Here is a 25,253-nt window from a genome sequence, read left to right as displayed (position 1 = left end):
CTGGACAATCTAATGCAATGCGTGCGGGCAATGCAAGCCCAAACACAACAATTCCAGCAGCACCAACTCCAGCAACACCAGGTACTACACCACCTCTCCCAGCACCATTACCAACAGCAGTTTCCTCAGCTGCACCTAAGCCAGTCACTGCTCCCCCCCGGTACCCTGTTTCGAAGCCGGTTAAGGACTTCCCTCAAGGTGGACGACCTCACCAAGGAGAGGCTTCCCAACCTCAGAACCCCCCTAATATCCAGGCTTCATCCCCAGGCCGAAAGCAAAGAAAAATCACCCCCGCCTCGCAGCTCACAGGTGGGTCGGGAACCTCGCCCACAAAGTCACCTCGGCGCTCGAAGCCCGAGTTCCCATTCACGGAGAACCGGTTCAGCGCCCTAGCAGCAGGCCAGCATTCCAGGCCCATCGAGCTCGGCAACACGAAGGCCAGTAGTGCTAGCACTAGGCCCACTCAAAGAAGGCGCCGGTGAAGTCGCCGAACTGCTACCCGTGTCCTACCCGAGCTCAGAGGCAATGAAGAAACGAGCTTGGGCGAGGTAAAAACCTTCCCAATTCTCTCAGTTCCTTCCCCCCTTTCATCAGAACTTCTGGCAGTCCCCTTGCCCAGAGACTTCAAACTTCCATCTCTGGACAAGTATGATGGGTCCTTTGACCCCAACGACCATGTCGATGCATTCCAATCACAAATGCACCTCGCTAGGGCCAGCGAGTCATGCATGTGCGTGGCCTTCACCACCACCTTCAGGGGGATGGTCCGCACCTGGTACCGGAACCTAGCTTCCGAGTCAATAAGAAGCTAGGCCCAGTTCGTGCAGATCTTCACCGCACACTTTGTTACCAGCAAGCGGTGCCCCAGAACCGAGGAAAGTATCTTCGGGGTAATCCAAAGAGAAGGAGAACCCATCCGGAGCTACATCAAGAGGTTCAATGAAGCATGCTTGCAGATCCCACGGTTAAACCCCGCGGTACAGCTCGTAGCGGCCAAAAGAGGGGTAACACACAAAGAATTCAAATGGCACATGGTGGCCAGCCAGCCAGCAGTCGTGGCCGACTTCCTCAAGCTCGCGGACAAGTTCATGAGAACAGAGGAAGAAATCAACCAAAGAACCAAAGGCGGGGTTGAAAAAAGAAAAAGAGAAGGTGAGCCCTCCAACCCAGGCGACAGAAGAAGCCAGGCCCGAGAGGCGAAACCAAGCCAGCCGTCCCGAGCTCCCTTAGCAGTTCGAACGGATTACACGCCGTTGAACACAAGGCAGACCGAGATCTTGATGACGATCAAGGATGCCCCCTACATAAAGTGGCCACCTCGCCTAAAGAGTAATCCAAACGAGAGGAATAAAAATCTATACTGTAGTTTTCATAAAGATCACAGTCATAGTACCGAACAATGTAATAATCTTCGGGACGAGATAAAGGGACTCATCCATCACGGATACTTGAGAAATTTTGTACATAATGACAATAATAATAAAGCAGGTCGGTAAGGGGAACACGGAAATGATACCCCTGAGTCGAGCAGCAGACCGGCCGAAGCCTTGCAGAGACCTCCCCCAAAAGATAGGCCAGTTCGGGGAACCATCCACGTGATAATGGGCGGTTCGGTAGTAGCAAGCTGCACTTCGGCAGTAGCACGGATGTCAGTTCGCGAGGCGGCCCGAGAGGAGCAGAACCCTCCAAAGAGGCTGAAGATGGAAGAACCAATCTTTTTCACAGAAGATGACGCGCGAGTTGTTCACTATCCCCACGACAATACGCTCGTCGTAAAACTAAGGATCAGCGACTTTGAAGTCTGGCGCGTACTTGTGGACTCAGGCAGTTCGGCAGACATCCTCTTCAAATCGACGTTCGACCAATTACAGTTGCAGAAAAGCGAGTTGAAGCCTGCGCACACTCCTATGGTGGGCTTCAGCGGAGAGGAAGTCAGGCCCTTGGGGAAGGTAACAGTACCTGTGGAAGTCGGCACATGGCCATGCGCGGTAAGACTCAACCATGACTTCTTGGTGGTCGTGACCCCCTCCCCATACAACGCCATAATAGGGCGGCCAATTACGCATATTCTGCGTGCAGTTGTCTTCACCTATTATCTAGCAATGAAGTTCCCCACGGACTTCGGTGTGGGGGTAGCGCGGGGCGACCAACTTGAGTCCCGCAAATGCTATGTTGCCACCTTAAAGGGAAAAACCAAGGCAGTCGACGACCTCGAACTAGAGCGGCCTACGGAGCAGGGCGAGGAACGAGCTTCACCCACTAAGGAAACAGTCGCAGTCCCGACCTCGGCTACAGATCCGGCGCGAACGCTACAGATCGGTGCTTCCGTTAAGGAGCCTCTACGAACCGAACTGGTGAATTTCTTACTTCAAAATTTAGATATTTTTGCATGGTCTGCGGCGGATATGCTCGGTATTGACCCTGGCCTTATAACTCACAAACTTAACACTGACCCTTTAGTCAGACCCATTAGACAGAAGAAACGCAACTTAGCCCCGAAGCGCTGGAGGGCGGTCGAAGTCAAAAAGCTCCTTGCAGTAGACTTCATAAGGGAAGTTCATTACCCGAGCTGGGTAGCCAACCCAGTGCTAGTGAAAAAAGCTAACGACAATTGGCGCATGTGCGTCGACTACATCGACCTGAACCGAGCTTGCCCAAAAGACTGCTTCCCCCTGCCCCGAATTGACCGCCTAGTGGACGCGACCTCGGGACATGAGCTGCTAAGCTTTCTGGACGCTTACTCAAGCTACAACCAAATCAAGATGGACCAGTCCGACGAGGAAAAAACCAACTTCATAACCGAGTTCGGCCTGTACTGTTACAAGGTCATGCCCTTCGGACTAAAGAATGCTGGGGCGACCTTCCAAAGACTTGTAAATAAGCTTTTTCAGCCATTAACCGACACGAAGACAGAATGTTATGTAGACGACATGGTCGTCAAAACACGGTTCTCACAGGAATTAATAAAATACTTAAATTCCGTATTCCAAATTCTGCGTCAATATAGAATGAGACTGAACCCAAACAAGTGTGTCTTCGGTGTCACCTCGGGTAAGTTCCTAGGGTACATTGTCAACCGGTGTGATATTGAGGCCAACCCGGACAAAATAAAGGCCATCCTTGATATGAGACCACCCCAGAAAGTAAAAGAGGTTCAGAGGCTAAACGACCGGATAGCCGCTCTGAGCCGCTTCATGTCCAAATCGGCAGATCGCTGCCTGCCTTTCTTTAAGGCAATCAAAGGCGAAGGGTTCGAATGGACCCGAGATTGCCAGCTCACGTTCGATGAGCTAAAAACCTACCTCGCCACTGTGGCAACCTTAGCCAGACCCGAGGAGGGCGAGGTCCTAGAACTGTACCTCTTGACGAGCGACGAGGTGGTCAGTTCGGTACTAATAAAGGAAGTAGATCGGGTACACACTGGTGATTTCAGCTCGAAAACTCCGCCCGTACTTCCAAGCTCACACCATCGTCGTCTTAACTGACAAACCCCTGAGACAAGTCCTATTCAAGCCCGAGGTCTCCGGTCGGCTGACGAAGTGGGCCATCGAACTCAGCGAATACGATCTTCAGTACAAACCACAGACTGCAATTAAGGCTCAAGCCTTAGCAGATTTTATCGCCGAGTGCACTTTTAGCCTCGAAGCCCCTCAACAGGTTGAGCCCGAGGTCCCCAATTCGGGCGAACCTGGAGCTCCCAAGCCAATAGAGTCTGAACCCCGTGAAGTAGCAGCTAGTGTGGCATCTCTCCTGGTCAGGCCAAGCGCGAACTGGGATGAGGAGCCCTGGATCCTTCACGTAGATGGTTCCTCGAACCAGCAAGGCAGCGGGGCTGAAATAGTCTTATGCAGTCTGGGTGGCACAAAATTAGAATTCGCACTACGCTTTGAGTTCGCGGCATCTAACAACGAGGTTGAATACGAAGCACTGATAGCTGACTTAGCGAGTACGAAGCACGCAAGCTCTCCATGATCGCATACTTAGCGAAAGTAAAAGAGGCCCTGCTCAACTTCCAGTCACACTTCATTAGGCAAATCCCGAGGTCAGAGAACACTAAGGCTGATGCTCTGTCCCGGTTAGCCAGCGCAAGTCACAACAACATGAGAACCGTGTACATAGAGGACTTACCTCGGCCTAGTATTCTCGGTGGGGCAGAGGAGGTCGCTCCCGTCCTCCAAGCAGAGCCGAGCTGGATTGACCCACTCGCGAGCTTCTTGCTAGATGGAACCCTCCATGCAGACCGCAATGCGGCCAAGAAGGTGCAGTGTCAGGCAGCCAAATACGTCATAATTGACGAACGGTTGTACCGACGGTCCTGCACGTTCCCCTACTTGCGTTGCCTATGACCTGCCGAAGCCGAGCTCATAATCCGCGACACTCATGAAGGTTCGTGCGGCGGACACCTGGGGGCAGAGCACTCACCCAAAAAGCACTTCGACAAGGATACTACTGGCCAACGATGAAGGCAGAAGCCGTCGAGCTCGTCAGAAAATGTGACAAGTGTCAGAAGCATGCCAATATCCACCATCAGCCTGCTTCCAACCTCAAATACCTCGCCAGCCCATGGCATGAGTTACCACCATGGCATGAGTTATGGCACAACAGGTGACCTGATTCAAGGGAAGATCGGTCCACACCGCAATCTCCTCGGGGAAAGTAGCCTCCCTACTCTTCTGAAGAGCGTAGTTCGGCGACAACACGCTCCTGAACTCCCCTTGAGCTCTCGAGCCCGAGGGCCCAGCTCGCGTATGAGCGGACCCAGAGTAAGCAGGAGCACTCGAGTAGGCGGGAGCATCCGTGTGAATGGTCTCAACGTAAGGGGCCCCTGCCGCTTCATGCATCGGAGCTACCTCAAGCTCCCTAGGCAGATCCTCCGACGTGTGGCCTGGAACTTGAGGCTCCTCTGGGGTAGCTCGGTACGAGTTCGCTTGGCGACCCGCTTCCTCCTCTTCATGCCTTGGAACATGCACCCCCCATGAGTCCTCTCTGACTGGAGCGCAATCCGGCGGTCTTAGCTGTCAACGATTTCGCCTCTGACTAGAGTGACGGGGAGCCTGAAACGGAGAAGATGAGGGAACTCCAGGGGGAACCTGGTGAGATAGCTCCGAAGCTCAAGTTAGTATTCTCTCAAAGGCTAAGTAAAGACTAGATGGCGCAAAGTTCACATACCTTGTTGTTGGGGGTAGGGGGCCTTTTATAACCACTTCGCGCACTCACTCCGAAGCCCCTGTCAGGTCGGATATGATTACCTTTGCTTCTGCTAGTTTGGGTGTCGTCCTTTCTACTCTTTGTCGGAGCCGTCTCTGTAACTGGAGATGGCGGTGTCAAGAGGCGGTGGCAGGTGGCCGTTTGGAGTGCGGCCGTCAAGCGTCAGATCCCAAGTCAGTCAGGTGCACCGCCCCTGGGTACGAACTTCCTCGGTGTCAGGCATGGTACGGTTTGTTCGGTTTTGGCGTCCTAGAGGCGATGTGGAGTGGTGAGCGAGGTGAAGTCTTGAGTTCGGAGGTATGTTCTGTATTGCTATAGGGCAGGCCAGTTCGGCGAGGTGTGTCCCGAACTGCTATACGGCAAGCCTGTTCAGTGAGGTGTGTTCCGAACTGCTACAAAGCAGGCCAGTTCGGGTTACTGTCTGGCTTGGGGCCAAAGGGAGAGTTCGGGCTCCTAGTAGGGAGTTCGGTCCGCTAGTTTCTCCCTTTGGTGCTCGCGCCTTAGGCGTGCTTTTGTGCCGAGCTGTTGCCTTTGCCACGCGTTGCGTAAATATGAGGTCGGGCCAAATCTTCCTTCATCAATACATATCATATGAAAATTCCTAAATCTTAAATACTAAAACAATTATTCCATTATGAATATTTTTATTTCTATAAATTTTTTATATAAATGTGGATTAGTGGATTTGATATAATGAATTTATATAATATCCTCAAATATTTTATAAATAATATTTTTATTTTTGTAAATCAAAAATATATTGTTGTTTAATGCAAATTAAAATGTTAATTAGTAATTTATAAAATTTTTAAGATACATATCATGTGCAAATTTCTAAATTTTAAGTATTAAAATAATTATTTTATTATGAACATATTTATTTGTATAAATTTCTTGAAATTAAAAATCATTTTTTATATAAATATGGACTTGTTAGATTATCTATTCCATTGATTTATAAAATAATAAATTTGAATATTATTTTTTTAATTTGTAATTGGAAATGTTGAACATAATTGTATGTTGTTTGTTTAGGTTGTGTAAACATTGATGTTAATAAAAGTTAATTTATTTTATTTGTTATCATAAAATAAAAGGTGGTTTTGTGGTTAAGAATGCATGTACTCTTAGGTGTTTGAGCCACTTGGATTCCTAGGTTTGAATCACGATAGGTGCCTTGTTGTCAAAATAGGGTTTGATACGCTTATGTGTCGAGGCATATTGGACTGATATGCACGACTTATAAGATGCACCTTTAGTTATAGTGTATCCCATGCTAGTGTGATCCGATATCGATACAATACACCTCACATCGAATACATAATCAGTATTTTAATCTTTGATTGAGAGTTTTGTATTGACCATGTTGGTCTAACTAGGGTCAACCTCATCCCTGGTGTGCTTAACTACTTTACTTGCTTGTGTGAACGCATTATGAAGCCCCAGACCCACTTGCAATACATCTAGAACTAGGGGGAGGGGGTATGTACTATAACAACAAGGAAATAAAGTTGCATCCGCACCATCAATTCAAGCTTTTGGCCGGGCAATACATGCTTCATCCTAAAAACTGGTAACGAAGCTTAGTTGTAGGTTCAAATCCCCTTAAGCAAACCCTTAAGACCATGGGTGCTTAACTCCTCTCCCTATTAGTGTGTAATGCACTGCAAAGCCCCCTTAGGTCCATCCACAACACACATAGATATAGAGCTTTGTGCTGCTACAATAAGGATGTAAAATTATGCCCTCATCATCAATTAAAGCTTTTGGTGTAACAATAATTGTTTGATCTTAAGGCTGCGTTTGTTTGTGGTGTAAAACATCACCACCGGTTCAATTTTATCGGTGTTTGGATGCAATGTAAAATGCCATAAGTGGTTTGGTTTTGTAGGCGTTTGGGTGGATGTTTGGTTTACATTAAATCGATGTAAAACATCACTTATAATGAAATTTTACAACGACTGTCAATGTAAAAACTACATCGATAAAATTGATGTAATTTTTACATCGACAAACACATTTTTCAATGCTCACTTTTTTCAAACAGTTTAGTGTGAAACTCCATCGATTAGATACTCCAAACAAACGCAGCCTAAAAAACAAGCTTATTATTATCAAAACACATTATGGAATTGATTCATGATCAATATTCAAGATACCAACAGGTTTGTTATTATCAAATCACATTATGGAATTGACTCACAATCAATATTTAATATACTAAAATATTTTCTTTCTTTTTTTTTTTTGGTGTCATCTTTTGACAATGGGGCTTATTTCATCGCCTAAAGAAGTTGAAACCTGCTCACTCCCCTAAAGTTACATATTGGTGACTTTGAAATGGAATATGATATGCTTGATATGGGGCACATTGTATTAATACTTTGAACCTTGTTCATTGGTGTATATCTAACCTTTTAGTATGTGATGCATCGGAATATATCTCTACACTGCCACATAGGACACCATACAAGATACAAGTTATTGGACTATTTCTTCAAATGAGTAGTTGTTGGAAGAAACACAACAATTTGACATTTCCCCAACACCACTGGATTAATATTTATAGTATAAATGTTTTAGGATTATTTTTGTCCAACCAAACAGAAAATTAACATTCAACCTTAAAACACGTGATTGATGCTGATGCGACAGCTAACTATGGTATCAAATATTGCCTATTTTTTTTGATGAAAAATATTGCCTAAATTATTAAAGAGGCTGTAAGATTTTCAATGGTTGAAGTTGAAGTTGAAGTTGGGGTTGATTGCTGCATCTTTGAGTATTTTATCATTCAGTTATTTTATCCACATTTGAACAATTTAAATCATTGTCAAATAGACACTGCTATGTTTGGTTCGATGAAAAAACAAGGAGAGAAACAGGAAATTGAGGGTATATTTCTATCAAACCAAACATGGCCTATGGCCTATGGCTTAGATGTCAAATTTGCTAAGTTTTCTGGGCTAACTTGTTATTTGTAGATAATTGGGGAGCTTTTAAGTATATATCACCTTTTGTTTCAGGATAAAGACAAATCTAGCCCCTCAATTTGAACAAATGGATTAAACATGCGATTATAGATTAATAGTGAAACGCCACAATCTATGTCGACCTACAATAAAAGAATCAATTTGTAGGCATGCGGATGCGGAATCCAGCAACTCTGCTATAAAAATAAAAGTTGGGAGATCCGGTATCACATCGTCCCACTGTGCCCCCGCACGAGAAAAAGCATTACATTCTCTTTGGTTTTTTGGCTACTCTACAATAGGCTAGAGAGAATTGTCAGGCCCAATTCAACAACCAACGGGCAGGGCCTCAGGAGGGAACACGGCAAGCGAGTCCATGGGATCCGTGTCATCCACGCGGGCCCACCTTCTCCGGCCCACCTTCGCATTTCAGTTCCAATTTCCAATTCTCTTATCTTCCAAAATAAATTCTCAATTAACTCTAATTCTCTAAAGACTAAGCAATGATAATTTTGTCGACCCTCTAAAAGTTTAGGCCTCTGCCGTGAAGGCGTGGACTTCTCTCTCTCTCGCTCTCGCTCGCTCGCTCGTTCGTCTGCTCGCGATTCGCCATGCCTTGAAAGCCATCGAAAAGCCAGAATTCAGAAAGAAGAATGGCGGAAAATCCATCGTCCTCCCCAAAACCCATGCAAACAATGAATGTGGTTGATTCGATTCCTCCTAACCCATCAAACCCAAATCTCACCTCACCTTCGAATATCTCCCCTTCTCCTTCGATGGATATTCCTCAAATCTCATCTCCGCAGCTTCCGTTAACCCAAACTTCTGCTTCTGCCGCTGGCGGCCAAACCCTTATAGCCCAACCCCAGCAGCAGCACATTAATCCCACGGTTGGATTAGATTACCAGCAACAACAATCGCAGCAGCAGCAGCAACAGCTACAACAACAACCGCAGCAGCAACAACAACAATTGCAACAGCAGCAGCAACAACAACAGGGCCTGGTTCCACCCTCGAATTTCCAAATCCAACAAAATTTACAAAGATCAACATCAATGTCTCGGATGAACCCGATCCAGCAACAGCAGTACGGCGCGGCGGCTGGTGCCATGCGGCAGCAAGCAGGAATTTATAGCCAAATGAATTTCAATGGATCCCATCTTCAACAGCAGCAGCAGCAGCAACAGCAGATGGGTGGCGGGGGTTTGTCTCGTTCGGCTTTGATTGGGCAGAGTGCGCAGGTCGGTGGCCACTTACCCATGTTATCCGGGCAAGCTGCAGCAGCAGCAGCGGCTGCCGCTCAGTTCAATTTGCAGTCTCAGATACTCTCACCGGTACGTGAACTAGAATTTGAGTAGTTGGACTTTTGTCTAATTGGCTTTTGGTTCAGGACACAAATTGATACTTATTACTTCCTTTCTCCTGTTCTTTTCTTTGAGAGTTCTCTTTAGGAGTTTAAATTTCTTTCTATTTTTGTTATCAATTGATTGGTTACTAACTTACTGTTTATTGCGTGTATCTATAATTGTCAATACTGTGTTTTACTTTTTCTTGAAATTATTGATACAAATGTAAGGAAAAGGTACTCTGGATGTAGGTAAGGCAGAAAACAGGTTTAATCCAAGGATCCCAATTTCATCCGGGTAATACTCCTGGGCAGCCATTGCAGGGAATGCAAACAATTGGAATGATGGGATCACTTGGTCTGAGTGGTCAACTAAGAGGAAACAGGCCCCTCTCCTATGTCCAACAGCAGATAAACCAGGGGCAGATGAGGCAGCAGCAATTGTCCCAGCAAACTTCACTCTCCTCCCCTCAGGTATAAAGTCCTCTTTTAGGTGTTTATGCTTCCAGTTAGTTGTGTTTTGATGAAGTGCCTATAGTTATGATTTCATGTCACCTTGATTGTGTATTTATCTTTTTTGTTGGCAAGGAGTAGCTTCCAGTTCTTCCTTATTTAGAAGTTAAAGCCAATGGTTTTATAAGTGTGGATGCAAATTGTAAAACCTTTTGTTGAACGAGTCTTTGCCTCAGATGGTGCTTCTACATCCAAAACTCCTACAGTTGTTTTAGTTGTCAACATGATTCTTTTCTCCAAAATGCCCATTGTAAATGTTAATGCATCCTAGGGGCTGGGATAGTTAAATTTTGTTGTTAATTAAACTGTCACTATGCCATTGTTACCATTCTGATGGTAAATAATTGTGAGATTCACCATTTTGACAAATATTTTATTATTTCTACACACACACATTCTAAAAATTGCTCTTTTGAGTTCAATTTGAGTGCTACCTAATGGTTCTACTAAGATCAGCCTTTTGTAAATCAACTATTATCAATTCTGTTTTGTACCATCAGGATAGATATAAAATCTTTATGAGGTATGGCTCTAAAAATGTTGAATTTTTGGTATTTGATTAATGGAACAACATATAAGTTCACATAGAATGCCTAGAAGGTGCAAAATTATAAAATAGGATTCATGTAGTTCATCCAAATAGTTCTGATAAGGATTAGGGGCCATTTGATAATGGCTCAAGTTTCTGAACATAACAACTTATTGCTGTTCTTTTAGTGGATAGAATGATTAAGGAATAATATATACAAGGGTTACAATTTCAACTAGCCCTTAAGGAGCCCACAACCTCCTTGAAATCTTAATTCACTAAAAGACAAAGCAATATGTTTTTCAATTCACCCACTTCAGCTGTTATTGAATGGTCTCTTAGTTAGGTTGTGTATCAATAATAATAGGAGAATCTTTATTCCCTTTTATTTTTCTCCCTTTTACTGTACGGGTATCTATCCAACCACATTCCCAATCTTGTAGTGTGGAAAAATGATGTCACCAATCACAACCACTCTGCCTAGATATGACCCTTCAATCGGTCAGTCCTCAACCCTATATCCTACTATGCATGTATTATTTCCTTAGTAACAGCAATTGCTAATTGTCAAAAAAAAAAAAAAGATTTTTTGCTACATGAGTTGTGGAGAACGTGCAAGACCTTTTCAGGATGCCAAATAAGCTATCATATCTAACATTCTTCATTGTGTAAATTCCTTTGTCTAAATATGTAAGAGTTGTTTATGTGAAATGAAGAGAAAAGGTGGTATTGGTCAGCAGTGCTACAGAGCAAATTGGAGGCTTTAAAATGCTGAGAAGGGCAAAAAGGACATATGTGGCCAAATGCTTGGGGGTCAGGGGTATGTATAAACTTGGAAGATACAAGATGAAGTAAGGTTAAAAAGAATACAAGAGAAGTTTAGGTAAGATTAGTTTTTTTTTTTTTTTTTTTTTTTTTGAGAGAAGGTAAAGATTAAGGAGATATCATGGAAACAAGATAGAGAAAACCTGGAAAATGGGAAAGAGTTTTGAACAAACCAAAAAAATACTGTAGAAGTATTGATTTTTTTCCTCAATTTTGAACTGATCACGAAATTCTACCAAAATTTTAAAGATAGTTTTGGATTTGGATCCAGGTCAAAACCGGTATGAAACTGAAATTCAAATCCTTGTGATTCAAAATAAATGAACATCAGCTATACACAACAAATTCCCTCATTTCTTATTATATGTTGTTCTTGGTAGCAAAAATAAAGTTTTCATTTTCCCAATGCTCTTTTGTATAGGTATATGATGTCACAGCTTACAGGCTATCAAACTTTTAATATTCAATATTTTTTGACAGATTCTTGAGACATGTTTCAAATTCCCACTTCTGTATCCATGCAATGTTGATTATGGGAGAAGAAAAAGGCAGGGCCGATTAGAAAGTTAAATAGGAATTTGAAAATGTTAATGAATAAAATATTGGTGAAATCTGTTAAGAAAAACAAGTGTTGGAAAAGGAATAGATTATAGAAGGAGAATATTCGTGGGTGTGTTTCTTTTGAACCTAGATTACTTGTTATCTTAACAATATGAGGTAGTACATTGGAAAAAAATGCCTTTTTGACATGATTATGGTTTGGAACTTAGATCCCATGGCCAAATTGAACTGTACTTCTGTAAAATTACCTCGGGCAGTTCTTCTTTTCTTTCTTCTAAACCTTGAACATAAGATAAGATTGATCTGGCTATCAACATGACTGAGAGGTTCTATTGTCAAGACATGATTTAGATAGTGGTTTTTCAAATGTTTTTTAATGTTTATGTTATTGAACTAATAATATTTCTCTTCATTTTATATTTGATGGAATCCAAATCAAATTGAAATTTAGATTTTCAGTATATGTTTATCACCTTTATTTGATGAACAGTATATGCTCCTAACATCCAATCTATCAATAGAAGCTACAGGCTCAAAATCTACAAAGGACATCATCACTAGCATCCTTGAACCCTCAGATGTCTGGGTTGGCTCAGAATGCACAACCATCTATGATGCAAAACTCCATGTTGCAGCAGCAGTGGTTGAAACAAATGCAACCAGCAATTTCTGGTCAGTCGTTCCATAGGCAGCAACAGGCCTTCTTGCAGCAGCAACTGGCCTCATCTCCTCAGCTGCAGCAGAAATCAATGGCCTTGAACCCACAACAAATGTCTCAACTGGTTCAGCAGCAGCCACAGCTAAGTTCTCAGCAGCAACCACAACTCCAGCAACAGCAGCAACACCTCCAGCAGCAACAGCAGCAACAACAGCAACAACAACAATTGCATCAACAATTACAACAGCAGCAGCAGATGCCACCTTTGCAACAGCAGCAACAGTCTCCAAGGATGCCAGGACCTGCTGTTCAGAAATCTCTGAGTTTGACAGGATCACAACCCAATACTCCAGCTTCTGGTACAACAACACCAGGGGGGAGTTCAAGCCAAGGAACAGAAGCAACTAATCAACTTCTTGGAAAGAGAAAAATACAGGATTTGGTTTCACAGGTCTTTCCTGCACCTTTACCCACCCATTAATAGTTCAATCCCTGTATGCTGGCTCCAGACCTCTCGTCCTTTCTTTGTTCTTGTACTTGTTTTTTTTGGAAAGTGGAGACTCTGTAGTTTAAATAATTGACAAACTTTCAAAAGACCATCTAATGTACCCATGGGTGGACCAATGAAACTCTGTAGCCTGTAGGTAACAGAGGTTACATATGACACACATGCAGGTTACTGTGAAACCTTAAGTTTCAAAAATTTTAACCTGTGCCCCCCAACCAAATTTTAGGGCCCTCCTGTCCAGTTGCCTGTGAGCCGGGCTTTGTTGTCAGCCCAGATGTTCCTCAGGCTTTTTCTCCTTTTAAAAATGGACAAGAGAGCTTATTGGAAAAGAGTGTCTTTGCCATGATATTTTTATTGGTCAGGGTCTATCTATGAAATATGCCTACAGCAATGGGGTTTAAAATGCAGTGACATGAGAAATCTGAAATTTTGGAATTGGTTTTCCTGTTATTTTTCAAGAATTTGAAAGAATTCATACTAACTTCTGGCATTATCTTTTGAGTTGAAAAGATCTTTTTTAAGCTTGCCCTTCACTGTATATTAAATCATTGATGGATTAATATTCTTTTCCCAGTATGTTCTTTTTAGTTGTTCTTTATGTGATGAATACCTATCTTATTTTCTCTTTCATATGAGATTTTTTCCAGTTTATTTTTCTTTCTTCAAATGGTCATCCGTTTGCCATATTGCAGGTGGATTCACAGGGGAAGCTAGATCCAGAAGTTGAAGATCTTCTTCTTGAGATTGCTGATGACTTCATTGACTCAGTAATGCTTATAATATGCTTTTCAGTTATAATGCAGGATAATATTGTGTACCTTTCCTTCACAGATAAATGGTCATATATATATATACATGCAGAAAAACTTTTTTTATATATAAATTTATACTTAACTGCATGAATTTCATTCCTTTTTCTTTATCCATGGTTTCATCTTCTTTTTAAAGGGTGATATATGAAATACATTCAGAATACATAAAACCGCAAACTGGTCCTTTTGTAAGATTTTTAGCTTTGAGAATTTCAACTTGCACCTAATCACTTTTTTTTGAAGAATAAAGATAAAAATTTTATTAAAAGCAAAAAGAGAAACAGCAGGGAGGTGATAAGATACCGGGAGAGGAAAAGCAGTCTCAATGACCCATTGAGACCCCAAATCCACAGAACTAGATGATAACAAGAGCACCCAAACAAACCCCAAACCAAATCCTAACTGAGAAACAAAGAAAACCCTAACCAAACCCCCAAGAAACATGGCCCAACAGCCCATCAATAAAACAGAAGACAAAAACCCCTCCTTGACGCACTATGACTTCAAAGAACCTCTGTGGACATAGCCCAACACCTAATCACTTATTTGCTGTATTCCATCATTCAATTATCTTTATGAGGTGGCCAGAATCATCTTATTCTACCTTCTTTCTTCCCTTGTCTAGTTACCAGTTGGTTCCTGTATTTTTAAAGTCTTATAAGGCATCGTGGAGGCATTCTGTGATCCTAAGGCACGAGGCGTAAGCCTTCCGAGCATGTTTTTTAATTAATAAATAATTAAAGTAAAGATAAAATAAATAAAAAATTATGAGAAATTAGAAAAAATGTACTAAATATCCCATAAAAATGGTAAATTTATGAGAAATAGAAAAAATCACATTTGCAGTTTCGAATAATAAAATCATCACATTTAAATATAAAATTGAAGTACATATCATGCAGTATCATGAGCCATCAATTTATAACTTGCAATGCTGCAAATCAAAGTTTCAGAATTAACAATTCACATAAATTTCACACCATTAGCGTAAACAAGTTTGACATTTCATATCTAAATGAATGTAATGCATTAAAAGAAATCAAAGCTGTGGTACCTTACTTCTGTTTATAATGTTTTATTATGATTATAATAAACACGTTTGGAGGGTTTTCATCCTTTCTATTATGTTGATATATAATGGAGAGCAGAAGCATTTTTCCCCACTTTGTATTATGTTAATACATAAACAAATTTGGAGGCTTTTCCCCCACTTTTATTTGTAAATTTTTATTATGAAAAATTAGCTTAAAAGGTAAGAGTATATGAGGCATATGCTTCTTGTATAAAGGGCAAAAGAGGCATACACCTTATATGCCTTATATACTGGAGTTATACTATCATATGCTTCTAGTGGCTCTGTGCCTCCACTATGTGCCTCTAGCATTTCCTCAGTGCCTTGTCTTGAGACACTCTCCAGGCATATACCTTAAGTTCCTTTTAAAACATTGTCAGGCATACACCAAAATGGAAAGTTATGAGGATAGAAAGGAAATTATGAAAATTTTGGCACGAGGCTTGCAACTATCTTAGTGGCAAACAAATGTCATGTTGAATATTTTTTTGGAGAATAAAATTTCTAGATTCCTCACTTTGTTGTGTTTCCTAGGCAACAAAGCATGGTCCTAAGGTGGGTTCTTTTTTTATTGTTTTTTTTTGTCATTTTTGTACATCTTTTGATATACATCTTTCCCCTTCTTTCTTTTTTCTTTGAAATGAAATTTAGTTTTTGTCAAAAAAGCTAACCTTCAATTTTAAAAGGGTGTCTTCATCCCCATATTGATTTGTGTAGACATATCCCTATTAAACATGTTATTAAAACTAAAAGCCAAAACCACTTTAGTAATTTATTTATTTTTTTCTTTGTCTTTATCTCTCCTTCATTGTTTTCTTTTTGCCAACAAGAACAAAGGAAAACCTAGAGCTTTTAGTCTGAGTATTCAGCTGTTGCTCCCTCTGGCGAATACGTTGCCACTAAGAAGTTCCCACTTCACAGCAACAAACCTGCTACTTACTTCCCATTCATGTCTTAAAAAGACAAAGTATCTACCCCTCACCATTGCCCTTCCCTTTATCTCATGCGAAAATACAGACTGTGCCCAACCTAGAGTTTTCATTTATTTATAGCTAAAATTTCTGAATCAGCAACCGTTTTGCTGGAACCCATGGTTGCATCATCAAGATTGCTATCTGAACCTTGCTCTTGCCATTTGCCATCTTCCTTTTTATATGTGTTGTATTTTTGTCTGATGCTGCTGTAAATGTCCCTACTGACTGCAAAGCATTTGGAACTCAACTATCCCCTAGAAGGTTGCTAGGTGATGACAAGTAAATTAACCAATCCTGATAGCATGGACCAAACATTGATTCAAGTTGAAGGTTCTTTTACTTTGTTCCTCTTTCATAGTTGGGAAGAATAATGGTGTCATGGAAGGCTGTCTTTTGGTCATTGGTAAGCTCTCATCAGATGTGCAGAAGAGTATTGATATGATGCATGAAAAGAGAGGGCTGGAGATCACAGAACAAGAGAGTTGAGGAATATGATGCAGAAAGGGGTTTGATGGAAATACTAAATAGCCTCATCGTTAAGTTTTTAATGGGAAAAGAAGGAGCTTTTTGCATCTCTTTAATGGATGTCTGAAAATTTCATCATTTCCCTACTTTTTTTTTTTGATAATTATCCTTTCCTCTTGGATTTACATAAATTTCTCTTTAGATTCCATAATCTAATCTATGGGAAACTATTTCTCTGTTTTTTCTCTTTCATATTTTAGTGCAAAAAACTGAAGTAACAAGGTGTTTTTTAGCAGAATTCTACAGAACTATGTATTCCAAGATTTCTTCTCCTTTCTCATTCTTTGTCCTCTATGCTCCATCTTTTATTCTCCACCATCTTTCCTAGCATGTGTGTTTAATGGTCTCCTATATATTCTTACTTTACCCATTTTTCAAATTAGCTCATCCACATTTTCATAGAAATATTGCCTTTTAGTTCTTTAGGTAGAACTGTAGAATGTGCATTAGTAAAAGGTCATTACCCAATGTCGGTCAGCTATCTGGGGTCTTGGGAGGGTTGGATTGGATACGGTCCTAACCTTTGGGTTTTTTTTTTTTTCCTTTTTTGTTAGTAGAATATTTATATTAACTTTAAAGATTTATGCCATAATTTTCAAGTTATTAGATGTTAGTAACAATGTGATTTTATATGAGTGTGGAAATAGGCAGTTGATACTCGTCAATTATAATTTTCATCCTTTCTATTTTGTCTAGATGGTGAGAGTATAGCAAAGTTCCGCAATGTGTGGGTGTGGTTCTCATTTATCCTTACATATGTAGTTGAGCAAGGTTTGCAATTTTAATTTTGAGGGAAACTTTGACCCTTCAAAATTGAGAAAATCCCATAACAGTGTAAAACTTTCTAGTTGGAGCTAGGTGCTGGAGAAAGATGGAAGTTTTCTTTGGAATTCCAAAAATGCCAATATAGACATGGTTAATATTTAAAGGCCAAACTGCTTAAATTGAAGGAAAGAACAACCATAAATGATATGTATGCCAAATTTGAAGAACAAAAGCTCACATTGTGCATGGTAAGTTGAGGCCTTTTTTCAATTGGCATTGGAGATATTTTTAACAGTATATATATTCCTAATTTTCTTGTAATCTGTATTATATTTTGTCTAAAATGGTAAATTTGATAGATAATATATAAGATAATTTTAGTTAAAAGCGCTTGATTTATTAACATACAAATAATTTATTATTTTACCATCATTTTTGTTAAGGTTATATTACAAAAAATCATGTTTTAACTTATTATTTATATAAATTATTATAGCTATCAGTATAATTGGGTCTATTGGTCCTGGTTATTAATTGGGACGGTTTTGGGTCTATGATTTTGTCTCAATTAATAATTGGTTTGCGACCTGGAGACCCTGTCCTGACCCAGATCCAACCTGTTGACAGCCCTAGGTGAGGTATTGGACTTGGCAATCCCATACAAATATGATTCAGCGACATAGCTACTATTCTTTAGTTTTAAGCTAATATCTTTTATGCTATACAAACGATGGAATAATTATTGGAAATGAAAAAAAAACTGAGCATAGATGCATTAATCAGTGCAAAGTGCAAAAAAGCTAGGCAAGCAAGGATTGATTATGCTGGATTATCAAACATTAAAAATTAACATTCATGTCCAAAATTTGCACTAAGAATTTGAGGTTTTTAATCACATTTTACAAATGTGATGTGGAAGAGTCCCTCAAGTGTCATATCAGTTTTAGTGCCCATACATTTCCAATAATAGTTCCCATTTTTGTAGTGTCAGTGTGATGTAGATTCTAACTTGAACCTGGAAAATAGGATGGTTAGTCAAGGACTGCTACACTGTTCTCAGGTCAACCTGGAGATCCTCTGTACATAGTTATCTGATCTGTCACATTGTTTTAGATGGGTGGAAAGAGTATTGTGATTACTTTACCTGACTGAGTTGGTCTTTGACATGCCTCCTGAATGAAACCCTAAATGTGAACCTGGTGAACTGATATGCCATGTGTAGATTGTCTCAGAGTCTATGTGATTCATATCCTTATCGTTTTCATGATAATGGTTGATGATCTCCTGTTTTAATTTGGAATGTTATGTTTTTCTGATACAAATTTATCCCATCTTGGCTTAACAAAATATTATTTTTGCAGGTTACAACATTTGCATGTAGTTTGGCAAAACATCGAAAATCTTCAACTTTAGAATCAAAGGATTTATTACTACACCTAGGTCCGCTCTCCTCTATGACCATACTTCTTCATCAAAAAAAAAAAAACATTGTATTTCACATGCGTTTTTTGTTAATGGTAAATCTGGTGTTAATGTGTTATCTAGTGAGGTTTGCTTCTTGGTCTTGGCAATTTATTGCTTATTACTTGTTTTGATGTTTATCATTAGAAGCAAAGAATGCAGAATCATGCTTGGACCTACGTATCACCATTTAGAGGCATCATGGGAAAATTATTAATGAAATTATCCTAATCTATTTTCTAGGAGAGCTTCTCATGGAATCTTTTCCACATTGGCCTAACCATATGAAGTTTTGTTTAGTTAATCATCAAATATTAGGCATTGAAAATCACTTTGATGGGACTGTTTGAGTGGGTTGCAACCTCATGGAATTCCATGCATTTGACAAAGGATGTGCTTCTTTGAATCTACATCCTAACCCAAATCTATTGGCTCTGTTTGGTTGCCAGGAGAATATAAGAATGTGAAATAAACTAAAAGAAAATAAAAAGAAAAAAACAAATATTTATTTTCTTGGAGGAACTTGATTGGCAATAAAAAACAAGGATATAATTTTTTTAGAAAGTTAGCATTTAGTGGGCATCAATCGTTTTTTAACTCAATACTCAATATTCTTGCCTTTTCAAATAGTTTTGCAAGGAAAAACATAACTACCATTTAAAATAAAACTTTTGGAATCAAGAAATTGCTGTTGTGGGTCCAATCCACTTTATTAGAACAACTTTTTTAGCCTTTGTTTTATGAATGCCCAAAATCTATAATATAAAGGATGTACTTCATCTCGTCTTTGTATGTTTAAAAGGTTAGTGCAATACAGTTATCTAAAAGAGGATATCATTATGCAGAGAAAAATTGGCATTTGAAAATTCCAGGATATACAAGCGAAGAGCACAAGTACCAGATGAAATCTGTAAGAAGCTGTTTATGTTTCATTAACTTAAACATGGTAGATTGTGTATGCATCATCAAATGTAATTGTAGTTTTCGAAATAATTTGAGTAAACTCAAAAAATAGGCTGGTTCTTGGTCTATTAGCAGGGATACCAGATATTCCCCCGCCCCCCTTTTGTATAGATAGTATATGAATGTGCATACACTTAATTTGTCCACTTTTCGCTTCGAAGTTTAACCCCTCTGTTAACATATGTATGCATGCATTTAGTGGCTCTCATTCTACATATCAATCTTTCCTAGACATTCTTTGCCATCCATGTAAACATGCCATGCATCCATCCATAGTGGAAGCAGTGGTGTACTGCTGTAACACTTTTCATGCCTTACTAGGGTCGAAAATGGTCCTCCATTTTCATTTTCTTTTGATTAAATATATTATATATTCAAATGGGCATTAGGGTCAAAACTATCGTTTCCACTATCATCTAATGGAAGGTTGATTAAGTAAATTGATTGCAAAATGCAAACTATAGGGGCCATTCTAGTAAAATGCAAATTATAGGGTAGGTTTTAATAAATCCATGAAATTATAGGGGGTGTTTTAGTAAATGACCTTTTTTTGAAAGATAAAAGTGAATTTCATTAAAATCAGGAATAAAAGATCTACAAAGGGAGAGTTTCCCTCTACAAAGCACTACAATAGATGCTTAAATCCATCCTTGTAGAGACATTGCAATTCAAAGTCATCATCCCACAGAATATTTCCCCAATAAGTCTAGTGGGAAGCTGAAAGAAGATTGAGGGTGGAAGATAAATTGGAACTAGAAGAGTTGCTGAGGAAAGTGGAGATGAGTTGGAGAAGTGGAGATGAGTTGGAGATAAAAATCTAGAGATGTAAGTGGTTAAGGGAAGGGGACAATAACACTAGTTTCTTTCATATGATGTGGCAAATGGTAGAAAAAGGAAGAACTCTGTCTTGGAGCTGGAGTGGGATGGACAAGTTTTGACAAGGGAAGAGAGGATAGCATAGCCTCTATTTCAAGGCAATTTATGATTGCCCGGGGAGACCAAGAGAAAGTTTAGAGAATTTGGAGTGGAGGGTGGGGAATAGAGAGTTATTGGACTTTTTTGAAAAGTGTTTTGATGTTCAAGAAGTAAAAACTGTTGTTTCTCAATTGATTGTCCAAAAGCCCTAGGGTCCGATGGTTTTATGATGGCTTTCTATCAAGATTGCTGGGAGATAATTGGGGGTGACTTAATGGAGGTTTTTGAAGAGTTAAGAGCAAATGTGACTTTTATTGCTTTGATCCCAAAGAAGATGGATGTGCTACAACCGAGGGATTTCAGACCTATAAAAATGGTCCTTCCTTTGCTAATCTCTCCAAATCAGGGGGTCTTTGTTTTTGGGAGACAAATAATGGATCAAATACTCATTGCTAATGAATGTATAGAATGTAGAGTTTAAGAGGAGGAAGAAAGAAAAGGGATTGGTTTGTAAGCTATATTTGGAAAAGGCTTATGACATGGTGGATTGGGATTTTCTTCTAGAAATTCTCAACTACAGGGGTTTTGGAAAAAGATGGTACAGATGGGTGAAGGGTTGCATTTCCTAGTGTCATTTTTCCATATTGGTGAATGGAGTAGCTAGGGATTTCTTTCCTGGTAAAACCATAAAAGGGGCCTTAACAAGGAGACCCTTTGTGACCTTTCCTCTTTACTTAGGTAGCTGATGTACTAAGTGAAATGATTTCAAGGGTAGATGCTAATAATTTGATTAGAGGTTGGAGAGTTGGGAGGGAGGAAGTGGTGGTCATACATCTATAGTTTGTAGATGATATCATACTATTTTGTGAAGGGGAAGCAGAAAAGCTTTCGAATTTAAAGAGACCAGTGCATCATTTTGAGAAAATCTTCAATCATTTTGGCCAATTTGCCGGTTTATTTCTTGTTTACCTTCAAAATATTAGTGAAGGTGAAAAACCGTTTTGAGAAGATTATGAGGGATTTCCTATGGGAATCGGGGGATACCAAGAAGGATCATCTAGTGAAGTGGGAGGTGGTTTCTAGGAGTAGGGATGATAGAGGACTAGGAATAGGTATTATCAGATTAAGGAATACAACTTAATTGAGGAAGTGGCTTTGGAGATTGTCGTTGGAACATGATAGACTATGGCATGGAGTGATTGTTAGTATACATGGATTAGCAGACAATGGTTAGCATACCCCAGGGCTTCTCGATGTTCTCCCTAGAACGCTATTCACGGTATTTTGCTTTCTATACTTCCCATATTTCAAATGTGATGCCTATGTAGGAAACAAAGTTTTATTTTGGGAAGATGTATGGGTTGGAGAGAATTCCCTTAGAGATAGGTTTCCTTCTATTTGTTCCCTTTCAGAGAACAAAAGAAAGTGATCTCTTCAGTTTTTATCGATTACTCATGGGACCTAGGCTTGAGAAGAGGGTTAAGGGAGTCAAAAATGGGGGCTGGTTGATGAATTTGTTGCGACAGTCTGCTTGGATCAATCTTGCTTGGATAACAGAATTTGGATATTGTCCCCTTCTGGTTTTTTTCGCTTGCTCATCTTTCTATACTGTCCTTCAATCCTATAACCTTGTAGGGAACTTTCCAATCAAGGAGGTTTGGTGAGATGACCACACACCTATTAATCTCCTATCATTTTTTGTTTTTTATTTTGTCTTGGTTCTTTTCTATCTTTAATTGCAGGTGGACCCTTCCCCTGGATGTGGTGAGCTGCTTTGACCCAAATTTTCTTAGTCAACTGAAGATGTGTGGAAGGTTATGCGGAGAGCTACAAGAGTAGCTGCAGGAAGGAGTAACCATTTAAGGTTATTCATTCGTTGAAAACAATTGATTTGTTTAGTTATTTCTTAGCTGGAGATATATACAGGAATTGGGGTGCTATGGCAGTTACAACTTCTTTCAAACCTGTTATAGGAACTTTGTCCCTATCAACACAACAAAGGGTGAAGTTGAACTTTGATGGAAGCTCTATAGGCAATCTGGGCCCATTGGGTATAGGAGGTGTTTTCAGAGATGGAGAGGGCAGAATAATTGCTATGTATTTGGGACCAACAGGAGTGGGAGATGCTTTGAGAGCAGATATCATGACTTTGCTTCAGGGTGTGAGATATGCCAAACAGTTGGAGCTACACCACATTGAGATCGAAGGGGATTCTAAATTGGTAATTGGGTGGATGCAGTCAGGTTGTTTGGGAGCCTGGACACAGAAAACTGATATGGGAAATTTTTAGTTTAACAAGGGAGGTTGGTGTTTACTCTAAGTGGACAAGAAGATCAGCTAATGGGTTAGCTGATACTTCAGCAAAGCAAGGGACTATTAGAGAGAATATATTCTGGGCAGTGCTGTAATTTAAATTTTTTTGGTTCAACACCCTATACTAGGGGTTGACAGCTGTACTTTGAAAGATCTTTAATGAAGTTACAGTTTCCAATAAAAAAATATTTCCCTAATAATGATAGAAGTGACAGAATTTGAAACCCTTTACCAAAAAAAATAAAAAAGACAGAATTTGAAGCCCCATAATAATCTATTGATGGACACCCATTTCACAATTAATCTTCCAACCTTTGTGCAAATCTTCTCAATGATAAGGGGTTGTTTTCAAAATCTCTGCCATATTTTTTGATCAGCAAAAATCTATGCCATTTCTCTCCTTAAAAACACACAAACAGATCGAATAAGGAATAATATTCCATAATAGATTACCCCTTTTGCTGAAAACTTGCAAATTGCTACAAGGAGACTGCAGATTTGATATCTGGAGGTTTCACCTAGCTTACAGTTACACCAAACAGCTTCAAAACATGAAACCAGATGGTGTAAGATAAACTGCATTCCACCAGTAAATGTTGAACATCCTTCCTCCCCCCCCCCTCCCCTCCCACACGCACAGAGGCTAGCGGCGGCAGTGGGCAAAATATTCCTTAAAAAATCAAGACAACCAATTGCATCAAGCTGCTTTTTGATTATATGTATATCCATGCCTTTTTCTCCCCCTTGGTATTCTATATTTTTCCATTCACGTTTTCCTTCGATTGCTCTCTTTATCTTTGAATTTTGATTCTCCTGGTGCTATGTAATGTTTTTTCAGCCATTTTCAAGGCGCCAAGTCCAGGGTAGGTGACAACCTAACTACATTATCCTGGTGACATTTCCATTTTATCTTAAAAAAAAAGTCCAGGGTAGGTGACAGAGGGGCATCTAGGTGCCTTGGTGTTTGTTTTTTTTTTTTTAAGTAATATGATAATTCCCTAGGTTTTGTATCAACCAGTAATCATCTTTCATTAGTAATTATCAGTAATCTTTCCATGAGTCAGCAAACCAAAATCACCCAATCTTGACTAGCATGAGGAAATTCAACTCTTTTATGGACGAGAATAACCTGCTAGAGTTGCCCCTTGGACATGCCAAATTCACTTGGTCCAATTTCCAAAGCTATCCCACTTGTTCCAAATTGGACATATTTCTCTTCTCTGTGGATTGGGAGTAACATTGGGTTAGATTTTCTTGTTTAGCCCTGCCTAGGACAATTTTAGACCATTGCCTAATCATGATTTTCCAAGAGGATAGTTGGGAGGGGGGTCCCTAACCTTCTAGATTTGAAATATGTGGCTTCCTTGTTACCCATCATAAATTTTGGTGGGTTGAGCAAGTTCAAGGTAGATGGAAAGGTCATAAATTCAGAAAGAGGCTTCAGAAGATCAAAGGGGCTCTGAAGGTGTGGAATACAGATGTCTTTGGAAATCTAGAGGAGGAAAAATCTAGAATCTTAAATCAGATTCAGGAAATTGACCTCAAGGAAGGTGAAGGAAAGTTGCTTGAAGGGGACAGAAAGAAGAAAGACCTAGAAGAAATTTTGAGAAGAGAAGATAGATCCTGGGAGCCAGAAATCAAGGAGTAAATGGTTAAAAGAAGGTGATGGAAAGTCTATATTCTTCCACGAATTGGCCAGTGGCAGGAATAAAAAGAATCACAACACCAGGTTAGTCCAATGAAGTGGAGGTGACTGATCAAAAGGAAATTTCAAGGATTTTGGTGGATCACTTCAAAAATTTATATGGCACCTCTCCACCTTCCAGACAAGAAGTGATGGATTTGGAATGGCCAAGGCTAAGGGGGATCTCTAGAAAAGCAGTTTGAGGAAGAAGTGCAAAAAAGCTGTCTTTGAGATGGATGCAACAGAAGCTCTAGACTCGGATGGATTCACTAAATCACTATAGGCTTCTTTCCAAAAATTTTGGGAAGTCATAAAAGATGATCTGATGGATGTTTTTAAGAATTTCGTTCTTTCTTTCTTTTTTTTTGAGAAAAGGTAAAGTATCTTGTATTGAACTAGTATCAAAAGATGTATATCTTGTAAATGTGAGGCTGTACAGATATAAACCCAATTAGGAACTCCCATAAAAAATCCACCCTCAAAAAAGATGCAGAAAATAGATCATCTTTAACTATTAGATATTGATATCCAACCCTTTAAAGCCTCTACTACAAGGTTAATCATCTCTTCCTCTGATTTTTCTTTCTGCTTGAAAGGAAATTCATGAAGGAGAAATCATTAATGTAGGAGTTGATGCCATGTTTGTCACT

General features: G+C 39.9%; 1 protein-coding gene across 2 annotated transcripts in view; it reads left to right on the top strand.

The window, feature by feature from the left end:
- Positions 1 to 8,498: 8,498 nt before the first annotated feature.
- EER4 (Transcription initiation factor TFIID subunit A) overlaps positions 8,499 to 25,253 on the top strand; it is a 32,960-nt gene continuing 16,205 nt past the window's right edge. Inside the window, exons 1-6 of one of the 2 annotated variants that reach the window (XM_088967291.1) lie at positions 8,499 to 9,514; positions 9,778 to 9,999; positions 12,475 to 13,062; positions 13,812 to 13,886; positions 18,629 to 18,707; positions 19,574 to 19,638. In XM_088967291.1, coding sequence (XP_088823417.1) covers positions 8,834 to 9,514; positions 9,778 to 9,999; positions 12,475 to 13,062; positions 13,812 to 13,886; positions 18,629 to 18,707; positions 19,574 to 19,638 — 1,710 coding nt within the window. In that variant the 5' untranslated portion in view covers positions 8,499 to 8,833. The remainder of the gene's footprint in view (positions 9,515 to 9,777; positions 10,000 to 12,474; positions 13,063 to 13,811; positions 13,887 to 18,628; positions 18,708 to 19,573; positions 19,639 to 25,253) is intronic. The other variant, XM_088967292.1, reaches the window with a different exon arrangement.

This window comes from Nelumbo lutea, chromosome 2, assembly GCF_056320005.1.
Source record: "Nelumbo lutea isolate HS-2025 chromosome 2, American lotus-T2T, whole genome shotgun sequence".
In the NCBI taxonomy this organism is placed as follows: domain Eukaryota; kingdom Viridiplantae; phylum Streptophyta; class Magnoliopsida; order Proteales; family Nelumbonaceae; genus Nelumbo; species Nelumbo lutea.
Note: the sequence above shows the minus strand (reverse complement) of the source record. Positions and strands in the feature narration are given on the sequence as shown.